The sequence below is a fragment of the Leuciscus leuciscus genome (genome assembly GCF_965113295.1).
Source record: "Leuciscus leuciscus genome assembly, chromosome: 18".
Classification (NCBI taxonomy): domain Eukaryota; kingdom Metazoa; phylum Chordata; class Actinopteri; order Cypriniformes; family Leuciscidae; genus Leuciscus; species Leuciscus leuciscus.
The window spans coordinates 16,290,334-16,317,857 of record NC_138742.1 but is presented as its reverse complement, the minus strand read 5'-3'; the positions used below and the strand labels follow the sequence as shown (position 1 = coordinate 16,317,857).

Sequence of the window (27,524 nt, the reverse complement as noted above, 5' to 3'; positions counted from 1 at the left end):
TTTAGTAGTTTACTCCTTATTACAGAAATTGCATGTATTTTCCGTTTCCTTTTCATGAGTTGTTTAAGATAGGGATGCACTGATATTACATGTCAGACTGATGCTGATAAGCCAATAATTACTTTTATGCTAGGGTCAAATAAATGGCCGGTATTCAAATTCTATTACATTTTTTGTAAATAGATAAATAAATAAAAATGCTAAAATTGAATATAGGCATAATGCACATGAAAATGTATATTTATTTAGCTAAAGATTACATTTAACAGCATTATTTTTTAAAGATTTAAGTGAGTGTTAGATGACAGCAAAGATAATCTGAATGTAAAAAAGAGGAAATTATTAAATATCCAATACTGACCAATATTGATAAATAAAAAAATCTCTAATATCAGCTGATAACTTATTTGGCACCCATTTAGTGATTTAATATTTACTAACCCTCATTCCAAACCTTCAGTGAAGCATAAAAGAAGATATTTTAAACATGTATCAGGTTTTTCTTCTTCTTCTTTTTGTCCATACAATGAAAACCAAAACGGTTTGGTTACCAACAGTTTTGAATGACATGAGGGTGAGTAGATGTTGACAGTAGTTTCCTTTTTTGGGTAAACTATCCCTTAAGATGTTAATAGCATTTAAAGTTTTGGATGTTTTAAAATAATAGGCATTTCTTTGGAGTCTGTGTTGTTCATAACCTTAAATCTAGTGACCTCTCAAGTAAGTTGCATGTAGTGTACCCTATCACTTTAAAGACTTATAAACATTGTCTAAATCTGAGAATCTCAACATTACTTCTAACAGCATGTGTCATGACACCAATGCAGCTCTTCTAATTTGATTCTGTGCTGAAGAGAAAAACAGAGAGAGAGAGAGAGAGAGAGAGAGCATTTAATCAGTCAACAGTATAATCACGACTAGCACAGTTTGTCCTCAGGCTTAGTGTGAGTTCACTTCAGAAAGTTCACTTGATATCCTCACAAGTATTCCGCTAGTTTATGGATGTCATTGGACAGCCCTCATGGGGACGGTTTTGTAACAGTATGAATCAACATAAGGGTGTGCAGTTTAATGGGCTGAAATTGAGTTTTATATTTACTTCAACCAAAGCTTAAGTTAAGAAGCTAAGACTTCCATTGTTCATTTTCCATAAGTATCATACGTGAATACATTACTATTTGTAGAACTGTACGCATGTTACAAGACTGAAAAGGTTCAAGGACCACTGCAATATATGTAAACATACATGGAAGCTCAGAGAGAGTTTGTGTTATCATTGTCACTCAATGTGAATGGCTTGTTTTGCTGGGACTAAGAAAAAGTACAAGAGCAACAAACAATGTAGCAGGAAAAACACAAAATAGAGACTCAAATTATGGTAACAAAACAAATCACACAATAGTAAAGGCTGAGATGAGAAAGAAAATGCATTTAAATAGCCTGGTGCCATCTATACCCCTCAGTCAATATATTCTCTTTTTGCATTTGCGACTGTCATGATTCTATAAAAACCACCGCCGTCTGGACCCATCCGAGAAAAACGAATGGAAATTGACAGGGAAAATGAACAGAATGCAGAATGACAGAGGGTAGCCTCTCATCAGTCATGGCAAGAAGGGAAGGATTATTATTGTGACATTTCACACATATTCACCCTGTGAACCAGTCACTGCTTTGCGAGTAGCAGATTGGTTCTGTCAGTGGGGATAAAACAATTCCAAAATGATCAGGGAGTTTTAAATTTCAAATAAACTAAAACCTTCTGTCACTCAGTTTGCAGTGAGGGGTGTGTCACAAATTATGGGAGAAAGTAGAAAAGAATCCAAAATCAAAGGACAAGAAATTGTTTCAAGTTATCTATTACTTTGTGTTTTCAGAGAAAGTGGTGCCATCATAGGCTACTTAAAGCATTAGGCCATGCATGCCCTCAGCTAAATTAGACAATAGGGAAATGATATGAGCATGTGCAACAATAATAGATTTATTGTTTGCCTTTGTGTGTGAACTACAAGAAAATGAATAATGCATCTTGATGTTTGTTCGAAAAGATCGATTTATCGTCTGAGATAGTGCTGGTCATCGTGACAATAATATAAATTCCACAGGGTAGGAAACAATAGGACTTTAAAATACAACAGAATGATGCATTCATGTTTTTAATTGTCTGAAATAGCTTAATGGAATCCACTGATGCATAATGAAATTATATAATTAAGTAGGCTATTTTCACCGCAGCTATGTGATTTTGGAAATTCTGTATGAATCAATTATTGTGCGTGACATTGATTTGGTGTGTGTGTGTGATTGCTTTCACCTTGAATGAAGGTTAATGCAATATGAAACAGTGCTCAAATAGAGACCATAATAAAGGAGCAATCACTATCTAAATTATGCAATACATGAGAAAAGCTGGGTACACTTTTTAATTAATGCTGCTCTTTTCACCTGTTAAGAAATGTAGTCCGGGCTCATTAAAGTGAGTGAGTGACGATGACAATTCTAAAGGTCAGATGGGTTTTATCACTCTCTGCTCTCTCGCCTTAACAACAAAGGTTCATAACGCATCACAGGTCATTTCATTAACCGCCTAATTGAAAGTTAAGGCCACAATGAGCTATGTAGGCTATGATATGATCAAAATGAATTTCAGAGAAAACAAAAAAGTAAACTTCAATCTCGCATTGTTCCAATTCAGTGCCTGCCCAGAGGCAAAGCAGCAGAGGCCGTGCGCCATAAATAAGTTAAAGCTTAATTTTCCTTTCAAGCTACATCTGGTGACGCCAGGGTAAAGAGTCGATACTGACCTCAACGGTCTTTCATTTGGAATGAGTCAACAGGCTGAAAGCCAAGGTGAGCTCTCTAACTTTATATTTCAGTTTTCAAATGACTTTAGTTTGACATTAAATCATTTCCAATATTTCGGGACTACCTTTTAGGCCTAGGCCTATCTATTGACGTTATTAGGAATAATGTGCAGTCAGTCGAAAAGTACCACGATGAAATTAAAATATCCCGCGTCTTACACAGCTAAGTTACATGCCAAAGAAATAAATGCATGGACATTAAACAATGATTTGAGTTCAAATTATTGTATGATTTTATTGTGGAGAAAATTGTGAAGTATCAGAACACTGGATGGCACGATTGGCCAATCAGAATTGAGAATTCCAGAGCGATGTTTAATAATTTTGAGATTTAGAGATGTAAAATTGCATTAAAGCCACTATGAAATGGAAGTTGCGATAGTCTTTTCGTCCATATTGTGACGTAAGTTACCCTATATCCAAGTGAAACTGCTTCTCGAGTAAGAAAAAATTTAGGATGGGAGCCGCTTGATTTTGTCCATTTGGAATTGATTGGATTGTTGGATCGTTGTGGTTTGCTATTGGTGGATCTCATGTGAGTGACAGGTTGTCCCACCCTCGTATCAGTAAACACATCATCAGAAAAGAGGTGTGGCCACAAGAGGGAAGGACGTTATTTTGATTAAAGATTATGAGGACACATACATTAAAAAAAATTTAAATAATGATGTGCGTTTATAATAAGTACTGCAATATTCCATGAAAAAATAAGAATTGTACATTTTAATTTCATGGTGACACAAAGACCATGCATGTTGCATTTCAGACAATGGATGCAATTAGTGTAAATGTAAAGCATCTTGAAGAAACTGAAGAACAGTGCACACATGAAGATAAGACAGACCCAGATACGGTGGAGGAAAAGCTAATCAGCTCTAATGAGCATTCATGGAGACCCTGGCAACAATCACGGTCACGCATCAGAGGTGAGGCGGATCATTTGCAATTTCCTCCCCGTCATCAATGATCTCACTCTATCAATCCTCAATGCTGAAATTCAAACTGTCATAATTAACCACTGTGATTTATGTGCTTTGCATTTGGGCAGAGTGTGTGCTATATGTGAAGAAGGTTCTGGTGTCTTTTGCTAGCATGGAGTGGTACTGTTATGCCCTCTTAGGGATCATCACCGCTCTAATGAGCTTCTTCATGGACATGACTGTGGCCAAGCTGCTGAATGGTGAGCAGTTCCACCTTGTCACTTAAAAAATGGTTAGTAAAAAATGTACAGACATACAGATGCAGGTGGGTCAGTTGGGCTAACTGTTGGAGCACTGAAGCATTCTAGCAGCTGAGTGCACTGTAAAAAAATGCTGTAAATTTACAGCAGAAATTTACAGTACTGACCCGTTTTCTAAAATTACAGTTTCTTACCGTTAATTAGCACGTGATCTGTGGGGGAGGGAATGAACCGCGAACGGAGCACTTTGGCAGTTGGCAAGAGTGACTGACACACGTCTTTCTCGGTGGAAGCACAGCTTTCATGTTGAAACTCATTTACAGGTACCAGACCACGGGTGAATCTAAAATAATTGTGTTCACTGTTAATCTTATTAATTTCGTGCTTTAAGACAGTGGATGTAGCTAAATGTATTGTTCCTCAAAGTTAAACGCGCGCGCGCGTGTGTGTGTGTGTGTGTGTGTGTGTGTGTGTGTGTGTCCGTCTCCGAGCTCGCGCGTGCTTGCAGCTTTGCATATTTGTGTTCTTTCATTGTACAAGTTACCCTAATATAGAGGGAAATGTAAAATAAGTGCGTTCGTTGGATTATTGTATTAAGTAACGTTAGGTTTTTTAATTTACCGCCTTTCGCCGGTATGTTTTTTTTTTTACGCTGTGGGGGATGGTGGAACAGCTAACGTTAGGTTCTTTAGCACACACGTCTGTCTCATTGGAAGTTATATGAACTTATTAAATGTCAGTGTTATTATTTTGGCTTTTTTTTTCCAGTATATGAGCACAATAATTTTAACAGCATACTTTTGCACTCGATACATTTGCTCCAACTAACGTTACATACATTAAGTCGTCGTCGTCGATATAACAGAGGAAATTCACTTAAGTTGAATTTTTACTTGTTTCTTAAAGTTAAAACACACATGTGTGTGTTTTTATAGCTGGATTGTGCTCTTCCATAGTGTAAAATGTTTACTTGCAAACTTTGTTCACACACATGCAGTACTTTACCTGCATTTGTGAGACACATTCCAGAAACTAAATTCCATACCAGCACCTTCAGTAGAAGACATTAGGAGCCAGTGGCCATACCTCTTCCATCAGAAGTCTATTTGTGCCCACTTCAAGTTGCTAACTGACATTGATGTGCTGAAAGCCTTTGACATGTCCATTAAAGAATGCAGAAAGGCTATCGTTGAGTACTTCAAGAGCAAATCAAAGAATGAAAAGGTGAAGGATGTCCTGTCCCACTCCCAGCCTGAAAACACAGAGATGGCACACCTGCATATCAAGCTTCTAATGTCCCATTTTCAGGAACATGAAGATGGACTGGTGTTGCATGCAGATGTGAGTATTTAGTTTTCTTCTTTTTTACTTTATTAAGTGATGATATGTATTCTGATTTGTGTATTGTGTCCTCTTCAGGTTGCTGCATCTGCAGCTGATGTTGAGAAGAAACTTATTCTACCTGGAAGTCCTCGTCTTATTTTACTGGGTTAGTATGTTAAGAAGAAACATTGACAAATGGGGAAGATACAATAAAATAAAATAAAACATTTCTATTGTATACAGTTGCTAAAGAATAGTTCACCCAAAAATGAAAATTGTCATCGTTTACTTAACCACATGTTGTTCCAAACCTGTATAAATTGATTTGCTCTTGAATACTCCACACTGTTGTATTTTTTTCCTACTATGGAAAGCAATGGTGCCTCACAACTGTTGGGTTACAAACATGCTTCCAAATATATTCGTTTGTGTTCAGCAGTAAATTAAGACAGAATAAAATTTTTGGGTGAACTATCCATATCCATTTACAATGAAGTCTTCTCAAAGGCAGATATTTAAATGAGTTGCACCAATGTTTTCGTTATTGTTGTTATATATTTATGGTTGGTTTATTTATTTTGTTTGTTTGTTTTTGCTGTTTTTATTTTAGGTATGGGAGAGCAGACAAATGCTGTCCGATGGATGATAAGCCTAGAAGGCCGTGTTATTTGAGAGTGTGTCCAGTCATCATTTTTGACTGCACTTTCAACACTGTTTGCCGTGTACTACGTCTTCAACCTGCAGTATCAGGAGGCTTGTTGCTCATTGGAGTTTCAAAGGTATGACACTTAAGTCCTTATTGCTTTGTTTTTTTGTGTTTTTTTTTTACCTTTCAGAATCATCTTCATAAGAATTTTGATGCATCATTCTTGCATTCAATGGTAATTTGTTATATAACTGTCTTTAGACGCTTCGTCGGAATAAACCCAGAAAGAGGCTCAAAGACCTGCAGAGGCAAGGTGGTCTCCAAGAAGACGGGCAAGGTGGTGAATAAAAAGTCTTCCACAGTTAATCCAAAGGTTGCCTCTCTACTGAGAAATCTTGCGGATTTCGAGTGGGATTTCATCTAGGTAAGTAAATTTGCACATACACACTAATTTATGTACCTGCTTCCCATTAAAGTTATTACAGTACCAGCATTTTTGTAGAACAGTTTACAATACACTACTAAAAGCTCTTTTCATTTTAATTTCAGATGTGCTTTACAATGTATTACTAAAGTGTGTCTTTCCAAACCCGTAAGACTTGTTCATCTTCAGAAATGAAGATCTTTTTAATGAAATCTTTCTGTCTACACAGCCTACAAAACTACTACTTTAAGGGCCGGTTTCACAGACAGGGCTTAGATTAAGTCAGGATTAGGCCTTAGTTCAATTAGGGTATTTAAGTAGCTTTTATAAACATGCCTTAGATAAAAAACATTTACTGGTGTGTAAGGGTGTCACGAATTTTCTCTCTTTTCATATTCCTCTTTAACCACAACTTGAAACTGCAAAAAAAAGTGAACTTTTTTTTGTTTTTTTGTGAACTTGAATGTCATCATGTTACAATAGAGAAATTAGATGGCAGGTTATTTTGTTTAAGTTTCCAATTGACTGAAGATATATTGTTACATTATGTTGTTAATAAACGTGTTAAATTTGACAATGTAGTGTGTGGTACATTGCAAACAAAGGTCAGATATTATTATATTGCTTAAAAGTCTAAAAATGGCATAGCTTGTGCTTTAAAAAAAAAAATTAAATCAAGAATCGAATCGAACCGTGACTTTAGAATCGAAAATGTAATCGAATCGAGGATTTGGAGAATCGTGACACCCTTACTGGTGTGCATCTTGAGACAAAACAATGGCTCTGACATATTTTAAGAAATTTCAGTGCAAGTTTCTTTCAGTTAAAACAGCTCAAACATGCATTTTGGTCTGGGAATAACTTAAGGCTTGTCTGTGAAACCGGGGGTTAAGGTCTTTAAAGTAATCCAGGAGACTCCAGCGGTTTAACTTCAGTTTGATGAAGAAACGCAAGTGCTTTTTGTGTGCAGGGGAAAAAAATTAACACTTGCGCCATGACGCATGCGTGTTAAACATACTTTGTGTGGGCTTTTCGCTTCAGAAAATTGAGGTTAAACCCTGGAGTCACATGGAGTATTTTAATGATGCCTTTACTACCTTTCTGATGCTTGAAAGTGCTGTGAAGGCTGTCCGTGGAGTGACAAAGTTCTCAGATTTCATTAAAAGATATTCATTTGTTTTCCGAAGATAAACAAAAGTGTTACGAGTTTGGAAAGTCATGAGGATGAGTAATTAATGACAGTTTCCATTATTTGGGTAAACTAGCCATTTAACCCTGGGCCTTTTCTAAACCCCAGATAAACAGCATCCTATGTTATATTGATTAATGTTTAGCATTGCTCATAATATACCCAGGGTTTATTTGCATATTTGTCATTGCCATTGATTTTTGAATGCTGCTCATGACCCAAAGGCTATGATATTGCGGATTCTTAAGTTTACCTGAGTAAAAATAGGGTTTAGAAAGAACAATAACCCAGAGTTAAGTAAAGCCCTTTTTTTGTGACGGGCATCATTGTACCATGCTGCTGCTAATAAAAAAAAGCCAGTCGCCTCTTCTTCAAGCTCAAACTGTCTCCCCATTTACTCTCTCTAAGTTAATCTAAATTCTTCTTAGTCATTATTTTTGTAGTGTAGCATTATGTTGCTTTTTGACATGTTCTTCTGACACTTTATTTTCAAGCAAACAACATACAAATTTATTTAAAGTTTTTTCCCCCCATTTTTTTATTTTATCTTTCAGACTACACCTGCATCAGTTTGAAGATTACGGCATATTCCTGGCCTCTTCCTGGCCTCTCCCTGGCCTGTTCCTGTTCCAAATATTTGCCAGGTTTTGACTTCGATTGACTGACTGTTATTAAACTAAATTCAAGTTTAAAAATGTTCACACCATTTACTATTTCTTAAAGGCTGTTTTTAGGGGAATGGGCACCCCAAGCACATTCTTGGCCTGTTCCTGTACCAAATACAGGTTTTGACTTTTATTAAACTAAAATAAATTTGCACCGTTTACTATTTCTTAAAGGCTGCCTTTAAAACACAAAAAGACTGCTTATTCTATTGGACGCGGTTCAGTTGTTATGATTTGCTTTTTTTTTTTTTCTAAGCATTCAGATTATTTGTCACTAAACTGTCAATAAATTGTGTGCTATAAGAAATACCCTCTTGAGCTGTTTTTTTTTTTCTTGGGAAAATCTTCTAAATGAAATATTACAATACCAGCTTATTTGTACAAGTATAGATATTAAAGTTAATAAAGAATATGTATCTTAGAATACAGTAATGAAACTGCAGGATTACGGTACAAAGCTGGAAACCCTGCTGCCAGTATTTTACTGTTAAATTATAGAAAAGCTGTCATTTAGATTACGGTAATGAAAATGTAAAATTACGGTACACAGCTGGAAACCCTGCTGCCAGTATTTTACCGTTAATTTACATGTACAATTTTTTACAGTGTGGGCCAAGGTCTTTCAAAAACAGACGACCTTAGATTCTCTTTTATTTCTCACACACTGTTAAACCTCAGTCCATGTCCTTCTCTCTTATTAGCTCACCAATGGCTGTACGGTTGTCTGAAGGGTCACCGCCTCCTGCAGTTCCTCTGCTGGACGCTTTACCCAGCCTGCCTCTGTGCTCTGTCCACCAGCTTCGCCCACAGCATCTGCCCATTCTCTGCAGGTCAGCTAGATACTCATCACATCTTTACATGGTAAAATAATAATAATAAAAATAATTTTGCTATCATTGCATACATTGCTTATTTAGAGTAGTATCCAATCTCATTTATTATAATTATTTATATCCATGATTAAAATATAGTGTGCTTTACACATGTAAATTTTAGTGTAGGCCTATTTTAAATAAAAATGCACCTGCTTTGTTTGTTGGTTTGACTTACATAAAACATCAAACTGATTTGGTCATGCATTATGTGTTTCACCCATGACCCTTCAGGCTCTGGTGTTCCTGAGGCGAGGGCTATTCTCTTAGGGATAGACATGCCAGGTTATCTGTCCCTCTCCAATCTGTTTGCTAAAGTGTTTGGCTTGATATGCACACTAGCTTCAGGCAGCACAGTGTTTCTTGGCAAAGTGGTAAGAACCTCTTATATACAAATGAGGATGTGGAGCTTAACCATAAATTTGACGTATATTGACCATTTGCAATACAACTCATTTCAATAGGGCCCATTTGTCCATTTATCTATCATGGTGGGTGCGTTCATGAATCGCCTGCATGTTTCCTGTCGTGGTGGAAAGCAGGTAGCTGAACAAATGAACCATGCTGCCCTCTTTAATTTTGTATCATGAGAACCAGATGGAAATTGTATAGAAGGCTACTTATACTAATGACTCTCTTGTGGCTCGGTTCATTCACAGAGAGCAGCTAAAGGAGAAATGCTGGTTGTGGCGTCAGCAGTGGGCGTTGCGAGCTGTTTTGGGGCTCCAATCAGCGGTGAGTTGACGTCACCGTGGCCCGTGATATCCTTTAGTACTAAAAACCACAAAGTCATTAATGTATCTCATCAGTCACTTGACAGTCTGTCACCTGACCTTTCCCTGAATGTTTCCATCATAGGCGTTCTGTTCAGTATAGAGGTGATGGGGACTCATTATTCAGTCAGAGATTACTGTCCCTGCTTCTTTGCAGCAGCTTGTGGAGCGATCACCTTCAGGCTGCTCTCTGTCTGTAGTAGAGATCAAGGTGAGAGGTTTACATTACCTACAGCGCCCCCTAATGGATGCTACTGGCGTCTTAGTAATCTCATCCACCACAAGACCATCAGTTAGCCTCTTATGGGAAGTTATGAATTGGCATGATTGAATTTAAATGTGATTCAACTGAAAGTATCACACCACCAGAAGCCAGAAGGATATATGAGAGAAATTATTCAATCTTTCCATGTCAACAGAGACAATCCAGGCCCTGTTTAAAACCAGCTTCTCTAGTGACCTGCCTTACCAGCCTTTTGAAATCTTCATTTTCGCTCTGCTTGGGTAAGCTCCCAGTTGCCAGATTGGCGATAGACAGTCATAAATTAAATATTGCTTAGTCATGTCTGTTATCTCAGTGTTTATATTATTAAAATTCATGAAGCAGTAATTGTTCTAATGGTGTTTTCCTCTGATTCAGGCTGTTCTGCAGTATTCTCAGCTGTATTTACTTATTTTGTCATCGCTGGGCTCTGCGTTTTGTCAAAACAAACAAAACCATCAGCAGATTTCTGGCAACCGAGTGAGCTGAAACATTTATTCCAGCAGACAATTTCATTCTTTTTCAGACTTTTCCTTGTCCTCATTTGGTGTGTGTGTGTGTGTGCATATACATACAATACATATACACACAATGAGGTCCAAACAACCACTGCTGGAATGGTTCTACTTTCTTTCTTTCTTTTTGGGAAATCAGAATAATGAAAGTGTGAATTAAATGTTTAACTTGAAATATTTACGTCTTCAATCCTAAAATATTTTATTTCCAGTTGTAAATTAGATTTTTAATCCCATATTTCCATCATAGTCTCAGATTTATGGACCCCACTGTATGTTGACATCAAATATATGTCTTTTAATTGGATGCCCTGAAGATATTTATTGTGATCTAACATTGTTTTGTATTCATAATCATATCCAGAAAGTCACTTTATTCAGCCATTGTGGCATTTCTCCTTGCCTGCTTTACGTTTTATCACTCAGCGGGACATTTCATTGCTGCTGAGGTGAGGATAGGCCTATTTCTGGAATACTGGCAGTAAAACTTTGGTGCTCTGGTGTTCGTTTTGTATTTACTTTAAATTTCTCTTTGTTTTCTACTAGCTCACAATGAAGCAGCTGCTTACTTCACTGTTAGATGGCACTTCCTGGTACACTGTTTCCCAGAATGCCACTGCCCTGCCTGAGCCTCAGAACATATTCTGGCAGGCATGGAACCCACCCGGCAGAGGTTACTTCCAAACGCTAGGATTTTTCATTACTGTGAAGGTAAAATAGCAATAATTATCATGGTGTTCATAAGCTGCTTGTTGAAGAATTTAAAAAGGTTCTCATAAGCAGATTTCATGATTTCTACCATCTCTCTGTAAGGTTGGGCTGTTGGTCGTGGCTTGTACTTTGCCTTTACCTGCTGGCTATTTCATGCCAGTATTTGTTTACGGTAGGTCTTCATACCATGGGATTTACATCATGCTAATTGGAAAATATATATATATTATTATTATTATAAAATAAAAGTATAATAGTAGTTAAAATATTAAATCAAATATGAATCATTTTAAAATATGATACAATTTTGAAACATTTAAAAAATGAACAAATAATAACAATAATAATTCAAATTATAAAATACAAATGATAATAATAATGATAAATGTGATGTGATGTGATAAAATACATATAAAATAAAATGGGATAAAATACTAAAACAATAACTTGTATAATTACCGTAATAAAAAAATAAATAACAATGACAAAATATATTTTTTTAAATGAAATATATTTAAAAATATATAAATAAAATGTAGTATTGTAGTTGTCAAAATGTAGTTAGTGATAATTTATAATCTATTAGTTCAACCATATACAGTTTTCAATGAATCCAGTGGACCATAAGATGTTTTTTTTTTAAGAAGCCCATTGAAACAGCAATTGTCTGTGTTTTAGGTGCTGCAGTGGGACGTTTCGTAGGCGAGGGCTCGGCCTATCTGCTCTCAGATGGAATCTCATCAACAAAGAGTTTGATAAACCCGGGCGGCTATGCTCTAGCAGGTAAACAATTTTATTATCCTGTCAGTTTTCTGAAGGAGGATTATGAACACTGCAGGCTCACAGAGACGATAAGGCCTGTCTAAATGCATTAATGGGGTCATATTCTGTGTATGTGTGTGTTCAGGAGCAGCTGCCTTCTCTGGGGCTGTGACACACACACTCTCCCCTGCCCTATTGGCTCTGGAAATGACTGGCCAATGCTCTCACGCTGTCCCCGCTCTTGTTGCTACGCTGGTATCCAACGCGGTGGCTCGTGCAAAGCACCGTCCATCTTTCTACGATGGCATATCCCTTATTAAACAGCTCCCGCACTTGCCATCTCTCATCCGGGCTTGTCCAAAGTGAGTAAACTATATGCTCGTCTGCCTTCAGGCTCCTCCATGTTATAACTTGAAATTACATTGCATTTTTCTTCAGATGACACAGCCTTGTGTGCAAAACAAGATTCTGGAGGGAGACATCAAGGTAGTGATGGCTGGATAGTAAATGGTTTTCATCATGAATGCTCTCCCACAGGTTGGCCAATGTTCAGATCAAGCAGTTTGTGATCCCATCGGGAGCCGTGCTAAAGAGGACAGACACACTGACAAGTGTGCAGCACATCCTAAACGACAGCACAGACACTGAAGTTCCTGTGGTGGACTCTCACGGTGAGCCTAACTAATATCACCAGCTCAATGACACAATCTCAATTTAATAACACACAGAAAAGAGTGAAAGCCAGTGAAATGTGTGTGCTGATAAGGCCCAAAGGCCAAATGATTGTGTGTTGATGATGAGGTGACACACTCAAGACTGCACCCTCAAGATAATGTTCCAGTACAGTACTTTACAATGACAGTACTATTGTATGAAATGAGGCCGACAGTCGGAGGCGATGCCATTTACTTTTTTCTCTTTTCTCCCAGATTCTCCTATTCTCCTGGGAACAATCAACAAATCGCAGCTGCGGGAGTGTCTGCAAGAGCATAGAAATGAGGTAATTGAACCCATAATGTGCTGAGTCATAACAGAAATTGCGCTGAAAGTTACTGAAAGAATAATAAAAAAATAACGAAAGAATAATCAAAGCATTTCAATTCAGAAGCTGGATTCTCAGCTGGGGCTTCTTTTTTGTTCTTGTCTTTTTTGGTTTTTAAGTGGCACCAGTGTCAGTTTTGCCATTGCCATTTTAGGGCCAGTTCACACAGAAAGTGTTTTTGCATTCCACTGTATTTTTTCCAATGACACCGCACCTCGTCTCACTGGGGGTTTATTTGTCTATATATACAATGAAATTCAATGGGTTTTATTGTTTTGGACCCCACTGGCTTTCATTATAAGTGCAAAAAACAGTTGAAACATTCTTTAAAAAATCTTCCACATTATCAAGTCAGTCATACAGGGTTGGAATGACATGAGAGTGAGTAAAAGATGATCGAATTTTCAATTTGGGGTGAACTTTTACAACTTCTGAACATCGTAGTTCTTCATATATCTGTAAGCAGTGAGACATGCCACAACAATCAAAAACGTCAATCTAGTGCAAGTTTAGCAATTAAAAAGCTGCGCAGTGGAACGCAAAAGTTCTGTGTGAACAGACCCCAAAACTCTAGTGTTACAGTTTTCAATTAGTATGCAATAAGATCAAGGTTCAAATCTGAAACTGTCATTTTTTTAAATAATGAATCAAGCTAAATTGCGGTTGAACTTGACAGTCCATGATCACTATGCATTTTCTTAGATCTATAGAAAAAAGCTGGAAAATTATGACCAAATTGTCAGAAGAAGAAAGGGTTTATTTTAAAAGCATGAAACACATTTTTATTTATCCAATCATTTTTGGTAACAATTTATGGTTACACTTTATTTTGATGGTCCACTTTAGACACTCTACTAACTATGAGTAACTTTGCAACTATATATCAACTAACTGTATTAGACTGTTAGGGTTTGGGTTTAGATTAATACCGGTAAGTTGACGTAGTTGCTTATAGTCAGTAGAATGTAAAAAATAAAGTGTTAGCAAATATTAAGCAGACAGTCTACTAATACTCTACTAAGAGGTTAATAGAGATATAATTGCAAAGTTTCTTATGGTTAGTAGAATGTCTAAAGTGGGCTGAAATAAAGTGTTACCCAATTTACAGTAAGGTTCCTTTTGTTAAATACAATAGTTAACATGAACTAACAATGAAAAGTACTTCCAAAGCCTTTAATGTTCATTCTTAGTGTTAATTTCAACATTTACTTATACATTACTAAGATCAAAAGTTTTATCTGTTAATATTATTTAAGGGGCCTGACATGAACTAACAATAAACAGTTGTATTTTTATTAACTAACATTAAAAAAGATGAATAAATATAGTAAAACAATTATTAGTCATTGTTAGTTGATGCATTAACTAATGGGACCTTATTGTAAAGTGTTTATAATTTGTTTTTGTTTTACGTTACATTCAAAATCCGATAGGCCACATGACGCTCATGCTTCTCAGCATCATTAAATCCTTTTTCTTGCAGGGTTCATGTAAACGGCTAGAAGAAGTTTGTTCTATTCAACCTGTGCGGCTACACCTGACTCCTGAATCCACCGTAAAGCAGGTGCAGTGAGAATAAACTGGTGACTGTTTCCTTCACATTATGTTTTTGTTCAGATGTTCCTCTACTATGTGCGTGTTTGTGTGTGTTCTGTCAGGCTCATTGTATCATGAGTGTCACGGGTGAGCAGCGTCTGTTTATAACGGAGAATGGGCGGCTGTGTGGAGTCGTCACATGGAAAGAGGTGATAAGAGCAGTCTGCACAAGGACAAATATGTACACACGCATACTTCTTAACACAAACAACATAATGATGAATACACCAGTCACACTAGCTAGATGTACAAAAAGGACGGTCTTATGACACGTGATTTTACTTTCAGATGAAGAAAATTATCGAAGAGATGGCAAAGGAAGTCTGATGCATGGACAATCAGCTCAGACATCAGAATACAGGACAGTCATCAATTTGTGCTTGCCATTTTAAGAATAATAGTTAATATTTCATCTGCTGGAGATTTTACATGGATCATAATGAGGAGATCAATGAATAATTTTGCATAGGCCTGGTTTCACATACAGGGCTTTGATTAAACCAGGATTATGCCTTAGTGTTCAATTAGGACATTTAAGTACCTTTTATAAACGTGCTCTAGAAAAACCCATTACTGGTGTGAGTCTTGAGACAATGGCACTGACATATTTTAAGATATCACAGTGCAAGTTGCTTTAAGGAAAAACAGCTCAAATATGCATTTTAGTCTGGGATTATCTTAAGCCTTGTCTGAAACAGGGGGATAGTGAAAAAATTAAGAACTATTATGAAATGAAGCAGCAATTTAATAGGGTACCACAAGGAGAAAGTCTCTCCAAGGTAAAAATAGCAACAAACACTACCAGAACACTTTCCTGAACATCTTGACAAATGGTTAATTTTGAGGTAGATTGATCTACCTTAAAATGTATATTTAAATATATTTTTTAAATGTAGATTTATAGGACTAATGAAAATCTCTAAAATTATCACATATATTTTGAGACAAAAGATGCATTTATGATTTTCCGTTTATGTCAAGGTGATTAAATCAATAGATATTCAATAACCATCTAAAAAGTGGAAAGATTTTTCATTATTGACAAAGTTCCTTTTATTGCATCTTAAAAAGACAAAACGTCAAATATGCCACGAAAGAGATTGTGTTGGCTGCAGAGAAAATTTCAATTAAATGTTTATACATAAATGTTGCTTAAAAACATCTTGCTATAGCAAATGTATCTGCTTATGCATATTTTGAGCTGAATAAATAAGCCTTCCATTGATGTATGGTTTGTTAGAATAGGACGATATTTGGCCGAGATACAACAATTTGAAAATCTGGAATCTGAGGGTGCAAAACATTGAGAAAATCACCTTTAAAGTTGTCCATTTATGTTCGTGATTGTGCTGCATTCACTCACAAAAAAATATATATTTTATATATTTACGGTAGGAAATTTACAAAATATCTTCATGGAACATGATCTTTACTTAATATCCTAATGATTTTCTTTAGCATAAAAGAAAAATCGATAATTGTTACCTAGGCCTATACAATGTATTGTTGGTTATTGCCACAAATATACCTGTGCTACTTTTGACTGGTTTTGTGATCCAGGGTCACATATTAGTATTGCCCCCGACAGCCTTTTGCCCCTCAACACTTTTTGTATATCTGCTAACACTTTACTTAGAGCATTTGTGTATAATGCATTATAAAAGTATTTTTATTGCATTAATTATGCACCTTTAATGCATTGTGATCTCGTGAATAATTGTAACCACAGTTATAATACACCTTTAGAAAGTATAATGCATTAAAACACGCTTTCAGATGTAACAAGAAATCTGTGATTATTCATAATGCATTTTAACTTTGGTTACAGTTATTAATGAAACGATATAATGCATTATAATGTACATTATGAATACCTCTAAAATGCATTATACATAAAGGCTTTAAGTAAAGTATTATCTGAATTTCATTCTCTCAAAAAAATTTCTCCACCAATTTTCAATAAAACAGCATATATATTATTGAATACTCATACACTTTGGGACCAGAAAAAAACTAAAGGGGACATTTAGGGTCCGATTGTACCCGTCTGCTGTCAAGCGCTGTGGGTGGGTCTGATGAAACTGACCCTGTATAATATCATATGCATGTCTAGAGTTTGAATGAAATGAGATATCTGTTTGTAACCTCATGCAGCGTGTTAGCTTTGTGAGCCTCACACTGGGAGAAAAGAGCAGAACAAAGGATTCGGTAATAAACGGCCTTTTTTTGATTTCTCAACCATCCCTTTTTCTCTCATTATTCTCTGTGCTTTTTGCACAGAAAAGGTTTTATAAGAATTCATTTAAATTCCCAGTGTATTGTTCCTTAATATATTGTGCTGAAATACAAACACAATTCCAATTCTGCTCACCACCACAGAGCCTCTATCTGCACAATTAAACCCTACTTGTGGAGCACAAAGCTGTCACACACATTATCTGACACCGCACGTGAGGATCACACTGTGTAAACTTCTATTAAAAGACCCTGGAGCATGATAACACTTGACCATTCCACCTCCCAACACCCTCCTGTCTCGCCCTCTCCTGCCACTGCATTTACTATAATCCCCTCCGTCGCTGATTCCCCTCGTCCCTCACTCTCTCTCCCTCCATCTCTCTCTTTCAATCACCTTTCTTTGTCAGTGGAGTGTGAATAGGGCTAATTACAGAGAAAAGGCAAGACATTTGTTTTTCCGGCTTTCACTCCGACACTCGGAAGAACACAAGAATTTCCTTGAAAGCAAATGATTTCAGCAGCAATGTAGATTAGAGGTCTTTAAAGATTCAATCATAATTTACACATACAAAGAACTGCACAAAACAGAACAGAACAAGCTGACAATTATTAACACAATATGTAGGCAAGTTACTCAAAGGCAGCTGAGGTAACACTTTTTTTCTACTTCACTTCTACTACTTCATGTGATTTATAAATCTGTGGCAATTGTGACCATACCCACTTTTAAAATAAAAAAAGTTGAAGTGTGTAATTTTTTGTTAAAATACTTCTCTAGCTTAATTTTTCTAATATTAATGTCAAAAATAACATTCATATTAATAAACAAATACTTGCTACAAGTAAGCCATTTGTAGTTTGATTCATTCTGGCCGTCTTAATATTATTAATATTAATTATATTATATAATATTAATAATAATTAACCATTTTACTATTAGTACATTTAATATTACACTAATATTAATGGTCACACTTTATGCTAATAAGCAAATAGTTAATAGAGAGAATAGGACCCTTAAGTGTTCCCATTTTAATAAACCAAAGGTTGCAACAAGTAAGTCATTTATACCTCATGTCTCATATTCCATATTAATAATAAGAATATTATTAACACAATATTAAGAATAAACCAATTGTTTTCTATATGTAAGCATTTGTAGATCAATTTAATCCAATTTTCCATCTTAATTTGAGTATAATTCATATTAATTCATATAAATAATATTGGTATTGTTTATTATCAATTATATTACATAATTAACAAAATCAAATTAATAATAATTAACCTTTTTTCTTTTTTCAAGTAAGCCATTTGTAGGTTGATTTGATGCTCTGTGAGTCTTTCCGACCAGCAACACTGGCTCAACCAATGGCATGAGTTTGGGGCGGGGCTATCTTTTTCAATATTTTGGAATTTTTATTTGATGAGGAAAGCAAAATTACACACTTCAGCTTTAAGGATTCATCTAGTCATTTGGTGCGTTAGACGTTTTATACTCAAAATCCCCATATAAACATTTAGCATTATGAAAAATCTTTAAAATCTCCACTTCACTGTCCCAAGTAATGATTGCGGCTTTGCTCAAAGGTCAATAAGTCACTTTCACCCTCTAGAGTCCTCACAAAAGGATCCTATTAACCCTGTAGCCCCACTGAGCCGTTCTTAGTGGAAATGCACCAGAAAAAAATGTCTGTGGAGATGAAAGCGTATTTTATTTTGGCTCTTTCTTCTTCAGTCTATAGGGCTAAAAGGCCTCCGCTTCTTTTTGATGGTGAAAGGCTGCTGCAAATATCCACAAACACTCAGTTAAAGGTGAAAGGGCATTATGGTCTTGTTCACCCCTCCGTCAATGTATAATTTTAGATGCATTTATGTGCGATGACCTTTTACCTTCCTGTAGACATAATTGTCTACTGTGTGACCCCTTTAACTTACAATCCGATCTCCAACATCATTACTGCAAACGGAGAGGCTTTCATTTGCAAAAAGGCAATGTGATATGTGAATGAATTGACATGTCCGCATGTACAATGATCCCTGCGTTCTTTGCTTGTCGAAGAGGCTCAGCTGTAGCTATTACATACTTTAACGGTAAAGCGATAACCCCAGACGTAACCTCACATGCGTCTCTCCCTCATCAACGCTCACAAAGAATAGACGAAAAACCTTTTCTCTTTTTGTTCCGCTGTGTCATCAAAACTTCAGTTATAAAAAACCTCATCCTCCGACAGGGAGATGCTGTCTGCGTGTCGCACGGGCCCTTCCGACGGCGAGATCCTCTGCTCCTGGGGCGGACGCTGCGTGTCCAGCGGAGAATGAGAATGACTGGGGGAATGAGACTGAGGAGGATGAGAAGGTGCCAGGGAACTGGTGTCATCAACTTCCATGTGCATTCTGTACAGGTGCTGAGGAACACCCAGACTCCCTCCATCCAACAGGAACTGAGAGAGATAGAGGCCCTCGGGGTCTGTGAAGACATCGTCATCTTTATGACAGCAGAAATGAAAAAGACCTCAAGCACACACATCTTCTAGAACGAAAATTGTAGCATAAATGAATAAGCCTAATAAGCCCCAAACTCAATATAGAGCTTTGATCTGCTTGATCCATGAGTCATCATGGCCCAGACACATTCAGACATTTCTGTTATGTAGTCATTTATTCAACTGTAAGACTCCTCTAAGTACCAGGGAAAAATGTGTTTTTGAACCTGGCTCATCTGGCTAAACAGGTCATATCATTTGTCTTTGTTCTGGGCTTATTACTGCACCAAGGCTGTCATGATGTTCCCCTTCATAATGAAATAGCACTATTTTTATACAAGCTGGGATAGAGTGAGATAAACCAGATGGTGAGAATAGCCCCTTTCACACATACAGTCTTGTGCAGTCATACAGGACCTTTTCAAAAGTTGTAACATTACTTGTAAATTATTGGTATGATGCTGTGTGTGAATAAAAATTGAGTATGAGTATACGATACCAGAACACACTGACATAAGAAAGAAAGCTTTGGGCCAATCGTAAAGCTCTGTCGGAGCTGTTTACGGTAAGTTCTGCTGCTTTTAACTGTTTTTGTGTATGTAGACATGCGCTAGACGAACATCTGACCGTTGCGCCATGTCTCGCACTCGAGACCCTGCCTTCTTTTCCATTTACCAGTCCATTTACCAGTTAATGCGTACTATAGTAACTGCAGTACTGTAGTAACTATTATGCGTCTTGTGTTTTTAAGAGCAAAATCAGGTTATGTGTGATCATCCCCTTACACCTGTCACTCAGACGTAAAAAATTTTTTTTTTAACTGTAACTAAAGCACTCTCCTCATCCAGGTGGATGAAGAAAACGGCTCAGCGTTTAAAGGTAATTTCCAATTATTGATATCGCGGAGTTTATCCGTATTTTGATATTGATGTGTGAATCTTACCTGTAAAAAGATGGAACATTGTTGCTTGTGTTTGTGTATTTACCGGAAAAGTCATTCTGGTAATTTTACTGTAATTTAGCGGGATTGCTGTGTGAAAGGGGCTAATAACCTCCATAGGTACTGTTCTACTTTTAATCAAGGGCTGTGAATATGAATATAATATACAGAATAATTTAAATGATACATGGGTAAGTAAAACACAAGATCTTCTTCAAAAACTGTTTATTTACATTCAGGCTGGTTTAGAGCTGGTCTTGCTAGTGGACCAGAATAGCCAGAATATTTTCACATGGACCAGCTAACATACTGGTGACCAGTGAAGCTGATCATTTCAGCATTGTTACATGTAGGGTCTAAAATGAACTTTTTAACACAGCATCATATATGAGAAGAGTCTAAATCTCTCTGTAAAATGGCACCTGTGACGAAAATGTATTTTGTGCTGTTCTTTTGGTGTTTTATTTCACACATGTTATTGCATGGAGTGCTGGAGGAAGACTAGATTAACTTCTCATGGTAATTTTAAGAAATCAAGTTTATCTAATTTTCCATTGAAGTCAAATTTATAAAAGATGTTTGAGTTACAACAGGTGTTTTCTTAGTGTGTAGTTTAACATAGATTTGAATCCTTCATGTCACTAACATTGGCATGATTAAATTCAGATCATTGTTACAATCTGATGTAAACCATGTATTATATTGCAGTTCCTACAAAATCACTAGCTCACTGGCAAATTGTATTTACTCACAATAGCTAGTTTGTGTGCAGTGTTCATTTTGGACCCTGGTCACATCTATTTGGGTATTGCAGCTTTGAGTTTGGGGATATTGACAGTGCTATCATTACCTTGCAATGGGATTGTGCCGGCTGTGGTTTGATTTTCAATGTCCTGTGTGGACCAGGCATTCATCGCTGCCTCAGCCAGAGCAAACTGCTCCGCCACACCTGAGACAGGCAAAAAGAGATAAAAGGTCACAGATACATAGAGTACCAGAAAAAAAGAAGAAACTATACTCTACTTTTCTCACTCATGTCCTACAAAGAAGCATTTAACCTTTAAATAAATATTATAGGCAATTACCAAGATCAAAGAAGTATTTCACACCTGTCTGTCTGTAAAAAAAGAAATCCTTCAGAGTATTAATTACATTTCTACATTTATGAAGAAAATATTAGCAGTGTTTGCTGTACCGAAGTCACCAAGACAATGACAAGGCGTTGCTAATGACACTATCATTTTGCAGGTGATGAAATCTGATCGGTTGGTTCAGACAATGTAGTCAATATCCGGTATTTCTACATTGGTTGCTAGTTCTGACGTCAACACGTCACCAAGAGACAGCCATGAAGAGTTGTCAGTGTGGAAAGAAAGGATGGAAAAATCCTGCCTCTGTCCTTCATTTTACGCAGTGCTGAACTTGTGAGGAGCATTAGATAACATAAACGAGATATTACCATATATACTTTTATGCAGGGATGAAGTTTTATACTTAGGGTTAGAGGTATGTTCGAAACTTGGTAGATGCATGTTAAATATATAAAGGGTGTTTCACCCGCAGCAAAGCGTGCTTCTTTGATTTCATCAGTGAGGTGGGAGTAGAGCTGCTCGTCCTCCTGCAGTGCAGCTCCCACACCTCCCCATCCTCCACACCAGCCCCCTCTCGACGCCGCCTCCCCTCCCCAGCTCTTCCACTCAATCAGGTGGGCGACTCGGCCCTGGGCCATCGCTGTGGGCTTAGTGATGTGGTCTTTAAAAGTGGCAAGCAGTCCTAAAGAGATCAGAGGGATTAGCATGGGTGCAAATCAATATTAAAAGAAATAAAAGAAATGAAAAGAGGGAAGGATATGAAGAGGTACTGCTAAAGAGGAAAGGTGAGAACGGAAAATTCAAGCTTATTCTCAAGTCATCAAAAACTGAACAGCTTTTTAGGATTAGTGTCTAAAAGCAGAGACTAGAGGACACTTTAAATGCATTACACTTTGGTGGCCCATGACTTTTAAAAGAAAAAAGAGGCACGAAATTCCATATTTTCTGTTTTGATATTAAGATTATCTAACATAAAACTAGCCTAGCATAAAAAGGCTTGTTTTAAACAGTATAATTTCCCTTAAATTGGTGATTTTGGCCTTTAGCACCTCAGAGGTCTTGATATTCACAATTGTGTCCAACAATTAAATCATAAAAAAATGTCATAATTTTGGCACGATCTGCTGAATTGGTTTTTACTTTGTTGTAGTAATAAAAAAAAAAAAAGAAGCTTATTAAGCTTCACCCAATTTATTGGAGGAAAAAAGGTTTTAGATATTCAAACAAATATTTATTTCTTTGTTTTATTAATTTATTAACTACAAATCAACATTTGGTCCCAAACTACTGTAGATCACCACTTACTGGGTGATATTGGGTAAATCCATTATGGTAAAGTAAGTGTGTGTGTGTGTGTGTGTGTGTGTGTGTGTGTGTGTGTGTGTGTGTGTGTGTGTGTGTGTGTGTGTGTGTGTGTGTGTGTGTGTGTGTGTGTGTGTGTGTGTGTGTGTGTGTTATATATAAAAAAAAATTGTATATTATAAATATGTTATAAATAGTGCTGCCAAATCTGTTAATCGTAATTAATCACATCTAACATAAAAGTTTGGAAATATATATATACACACACATAATATATATTTACAAACTTTTGTTACAAACTCTTAGATGTGATTAATTGCGATAAATCGATTTGACAGCTCTAGTTTTAAACTATATTAAGACATTCCCCAACTTTTGGTGAAAGAGCTAAAAAATGCAAATATCATATAAAATTGAAAAGAAATATAATAGCTCACATTACAATTTTTATGACATCCTGATGTTAATTAACATTTTCTGAAGGTTAAGCACCTCCTTTCATGCTGTATTTTTTGTACCAAATGTACTAGTGGAAAGAAACATTTCTTCACAGGAAAACTGAGTGCATAATTATCATGCAAGTCCTTAAAAACTTATTACTGAATATAGTAATGATTTGCAAAACCCATGACATGTGTTTTATAAATTAATCTTTCTAATAGCATTTTTACACAATCAGTTAATTTCTAGCTCTCTTTTTTTTCTTTTTTTTTTGGTTGAGCTTTTTGTGGTTCTTTTTTGCTCATTATACATATTCATCGGCTGGTGACTGCATTTATAATTAGACTGAAATGATCAAAAATTTTCTTTGGTGAAGCTTAAAAACCCATAACACATTATTAGTCTCTGTAATTAACTTCCTGAAGAGAGTGGGCCTGGAGAAGTCAAGCAAAAACACAGTCAGAAAAGAAAACAGGTGGCAAAAGAGGCACTGGAGAAGGAGAGAGAGGGAGAGAGAGAGAGACTGTTCATAACTGAGAGATATGCAGGCAGAGGGAAATTACATTAGCAAGCTTCTGTAAAGGTCGACTGCTCTTCTGATTCAGATGAATGATTCTGAACGATGGCAAAACCCTAGCAAAACAACACACAGTGTGACGGTGTCTAATAAGTGCTCTTTGCTCCTCACCCAACAGGGAAGATGTAGCCAATTCTCCGATGTCATACCCGCTGCTGCTCCTCTTATCTGACATGCTGCCATTGTAGGGCTGATGGTTACCCTGAATAACATGACAAGACGGGAAACACATGACAGCCTACCATTCCAAATAAAACCTTTCAGAATATCACATTTGCAAGCAACGCAGTGAATCACAGGTGCTAATTACACCTAACAAGTCACTTTTCTCAGATCTTACACATTCAGAGTGTGAAAGAACTCCCATGTATCATTGAAGTTGATCCGTTTATACATATGCGACAGGATTCAAATTTTAGATTTTTGTGAGAAAACACACCTTGAAGATGGGCTGTCCTTCAGCGTATGAGTGAAGCTCTTCCATGGGGTGTTGCTGGCCACTTTGCAGCTCTAGAGGGACAAAATATAATGCTATTAATTGTAAATAACTGTTTCTTTAATGTATCTTTCCAACAGTGTGCGTGCATGTGGCAGTGTGCATTGAGTTTTATCTGGAGTGGATGGACGGGACACACTCCTGTTGCACTCATGTTTCCATGGGAACAAGAGATTGTCTTGACAACACCTCCCTGGGGATCCCCAATGTTCAAGAGCACGTTTTTCGTCACTGGCCGCATCTCATTGAGGTTAGACCTCAAAGAGGACAGCTAATCTCAGACCTGTGGAGCTTCAGGCACCCACCAGCATGTTATTTACTAACAGGTATCAACTGACAATGTGTGACCTTTACAATGTCACACATCATGCGTGTCTCCCCCTCTAAAACCAGCCTCCTATTCATCACGGTGAAACTCCATCCATCTCACATATGCATTATACATGTAGATTTGACCCTGGCATTTCGCAAGCCATAGCTACGGAGCTCTGGACCTTCTAACCCTCACAGGCTCAGACAAACAAACTCTACCATTCGCTCCCTGGGATTTACAAATTATCCACTTCATTGGTGCCATTTCCTTGGAGGACACCTTGAGGATAAAATGTCACCTCTTACCTTAGACTCCATTTGTAAATACTGAGACGAAACACCTGTGTACTCAGATTGAACTGTCTCGCCGCCTGCCTTACCATAATATACTGGTCTTATTCAGGTGAGATGATATGATACAAATAAGAACAGAATATTTTCCCTCTAGTGCTCAGAGGAAACTTCTCAGAATCAGTTGTTATCTAAACGTGGCATGCAAATTTTGTGACAAATAACTAAAATAAATCCCTCAGCGTATAAAGACGGTCATTATGTAAGCGATAATGTACACAGCTACTCACCAAATCAACACATGGACATGAAATATTGGTTTGAGAATTATTTAAAGTCCCCCAGTGGTGAAAATCCAGCTTTTTATGTAGTTTATATGTCTATGAGGTGTTTTTAATATGCTTTAAGACAAACCATGTGTAAATTCATAAGCCAGCATCATTGCCAAATATTTTCTCCTTAAAACTGCAGTGAACCAAAGACAGTCTAAAAAACGCAGTTTGAAATCGATGGTGTTTCTGACGTCACAAACTACCGCAAAGAAAATAGTCAACTACAATGTACAAAATAAGCAGCCTAATAACGCTGTAACAGTAAGCTTAATAGACCTACCAAAGTTCTCCAAGGGTATTTTCGCTTCAAACGGTAAATGAACACAAGATGGCCCAAACTGCGTTTGTATGAAATATGTGGTAGCTAGCTACAATGAGACATGAAAGTAGCGCCGGTGTCGAGAGAAATCGGTGAGCAATGTTAAAGGGGTGTTTGATTATGATTTCACTTTTCTAACGTTAGTTAGTGTGTAATGTTGCTGCTTGAGCATAAACAAAGTTCAAAGCAAAGGGAGATATTTTCTTTTAAAGAAATTGCGTTTTAAGGACTACAACAAACGGCTGGTTGGGACTACATGACATTCCTCCCGGGTTAGTGACATCACCAACCCTAAAATTTACATAAACCCCGCCCCCGGGAATGCGATTTTTAGATTATCATGACAGAATATGTTAATCAATGACTAGAAGATAGTTAACTCCACATCAGCTACATAAATTCATCAATAACCATTCAGAAATGTTGTCTACATGTTGTCACTTCTTGAGTCTCTCCATGTTCGTCTGACTCCAGTTTGAACATAAAAGGCTAAATGTTTTTGAAATTGTCAGGACACAAGCTGTTGAAGCTCCGCCCCCTGTACTGGGAGCAGCAGCTCATTTGCATTTAAACGGACAGATACAAAAACGGTGCGTTTTGGCTCACCCTCAAAAAGTGACAATTTTAGCAAGGTATATATAAAATATCTGTGGGGTATTTTGAGCTAAAACTTCACATACACACTCTAGGGACATCAAAGACTTATTTTACATCTTGTGAAAAGGGAATTATACCACCCCTTTAAGAAATTATATATATATATATATATATACACACACCTATAGCCTACACTTTAAATTGATTCATGTTTTAAATGTATGTCGTTTTGGAGACCCTAGTTGATGGAGACCCGATTTCGATGGAGGAGCAGACTGATACGGACGCAGAATATAGGACCGCTGGGTGTTGCGATTGACCAATCAGAATCAAGAATTCCAAAGAGCCACGTAGTATTTAATTATAACAGGCCTACAGTACGTACTACGTAAGCATCAGTATTTTAGCAGCAACATGTTTTCTGCATCATTATCATAAAGCATAAAACCTGCACACAATAAAACAATTTACAACTTATTTCAGTCGCTCACAACTATGTACTCAGTTTGGATTATTTTTGAATGTTGTGATTTTTTCCCACACATCCATGCATTATGTAAAATGCTCTCTATGCTGGAGATGAGCAGACAGGTGGATAAACGGATAAGAGTGAAAACCAGACAGACCAACAGGTAGGCTAATGGAACAGAGACAGACAAACTCAGATACAATCAGGAAGAGACTGACCTTGGTGACCTTTGTAGAAGCAGGAGCCCATGTTCAACAGCTTTGCAGTTATCTGTTCACCATGCTGACAGAGAGCCGGGCGACGGGGGAAAATTAGCAACAGTGAGAGAGAGATGACTGCGTGTTTGGAAGAAAGGGGTGTAGAACAGGCAGAGAGAGCCAACTGGAGGATAGAGGTGGAGAAACAAGGGAACTAGGAAAAAGACTGGAGGAAAAAAGGGATTCAGTGTCCATCCAAGCACTGTTTCTTAAGTGTGGATGGAAGTGAGGAGAGGGAAAGAGAGAGAAGTGGGGAGAAACAGCACACTGACTGTGTGCACTCAGTCCCTCCCTTCCTCCCCTCTCTTCTCCTCCCCCTTCTGCTCTCATTTTCTCTCTCAGACCCAACTTTCACACCATCTGCATACTGAAATGATTACCTTTCATTTAGGTTACATTAGGGATGCACTGGTATTAAAATTCTGACAGACAGCGATAAGCCGATAATTATTTTCATGTTATGAATAATGGCTCATATTAAAATTCTATTCAATTTAGCCAACATAAACTGAAAAAATAAATAACAAAAACTAAGATAATTAATTTTAAATT

At 37.0% G+C, this 27,524-nt stretch overlaps 3 protein-coding genes across 6 annotated transcripts; 2 read left to right on the top strand and 1 right to left on the bottom strand.

The window, feature by feature from the left end:
• Nucleotides 1-2,746: 2,746 nt before the first annotated feature.
• On the top strand, nt 2,747-16,049 carry clcnk (chloride channel K). Of its 2 annotated transcripts, XM_082144745.1 has the most exons (20): nt 2,747-2,850; nt 3,631-3,790; nt 3,913-4,044; nt 8,993-9,121; nt 9,398-9,537; nt 9,628-9,705; nt 9,823-9,898; nt 10,022-10,147; nt 10,356-10,440; nt 10,577-10,678; nt 11,078-11,162; nt 11,260-11,424; nt 11,527-11,596; nt 12,103-12,207; nt 12,332-12,548; nt 12,724-12,857; nt 13,116-13,186; nt 14,712-14,792; nt 14,887-14,973; nt 15,113-16,049. In XM_082144745.1, the coding sequence occupies exons 2-20, from the start codon at nt 3,634-3,636 to the stop codon at nt 15,149-15,151; spliced, it is 2,079 nt and encodes a 692-aa protein (XP_082000871.1). In that variant the 5' UTR covers nt 2,747-2,850; nt 3,631-3,633; the 3' UTR covers nt 15,152-16,049. The 2 variants fall into 2 exon arrangements, with proteins under 2 accessions (XP_082000871.1, XP_082000872.1); XM_082144746.1 differs by lacking the exons at nt 2,747-2,850; nt 3,631-3,790; nt 3,913-4,044 and having other exon boundaries at nt 9,014-9,152.
• On the top strand, nt 4,298-8,984 carry LOC309480332 (uncharacterized protein). 3 transcript variants are annotated; one of them, XM_082144750.1, is made up of 7 exons: nt 4,298-4,367; nt 5,042-5,385; nt 5,464-5,533; nt 5,978-6,146; nt 6,275-6,437; nt 8,181-8,312; nt 8,350-8,984. In XM_082144750.1, the coding sequence occupies exons 2-4, from the start codon at nt 5,203-5,205 to the stop codon at nt 6,037-6,039; spliced, it is 315 nt and encodes a 104-aa protein (XP_082000876.1). In that variant the 5' UTR covers nt 4,298-4,367; nt 5,042-5,202; the 3' UTR covers nt 6,040-6,146; nt 6,275-6,437; nt 8,181-8,312; nt 8,350-8,984. The 3 variants fall into 3 exon arrangements, 2 of the variants coding, with proteins under 2 accessions (XP_082000876.1, XP_082000875.1); XM_082144749.1 differs by having other exon boundaries at nt 8,181-8,984; XR_014199588.1 differs by having other exon boundaries at nt 4,303-4,367; nt 5,216-5,385; nt 8,181-8,984.
• A 1,537-nt stretch (nt 16,050-17,586) lies between the features above and the next one.
• Nucleotides 17,587-27,262, bottom strand: fam131c (family with sequence similarity 131 member C). The gene is made up of 6 exons (XM_082144747.1): nt 26,934-27,262; nt 24,339-24,409; nt 24,011-24,101; nt 22,046-22,261; nt 21,339-21,437; nt 17,587-19,532 (listed from the first exon to the last, which is right to left on the bottom strand). The coding sequence occupies exons 1-6, from the start codon at nt 26,962-26,964 to the stop codon at nt 19,267-19,269; spliced, it is 774 nt and encodes a 257-aa protein (XP_082000873.1). The 5' UTR covers nt 26,965-27,262; the 3' UTR covers nt 17,587-19,266.
• Between the last annotated feature and the right edge of the window lie 262 nt (nt 27,263-27,524).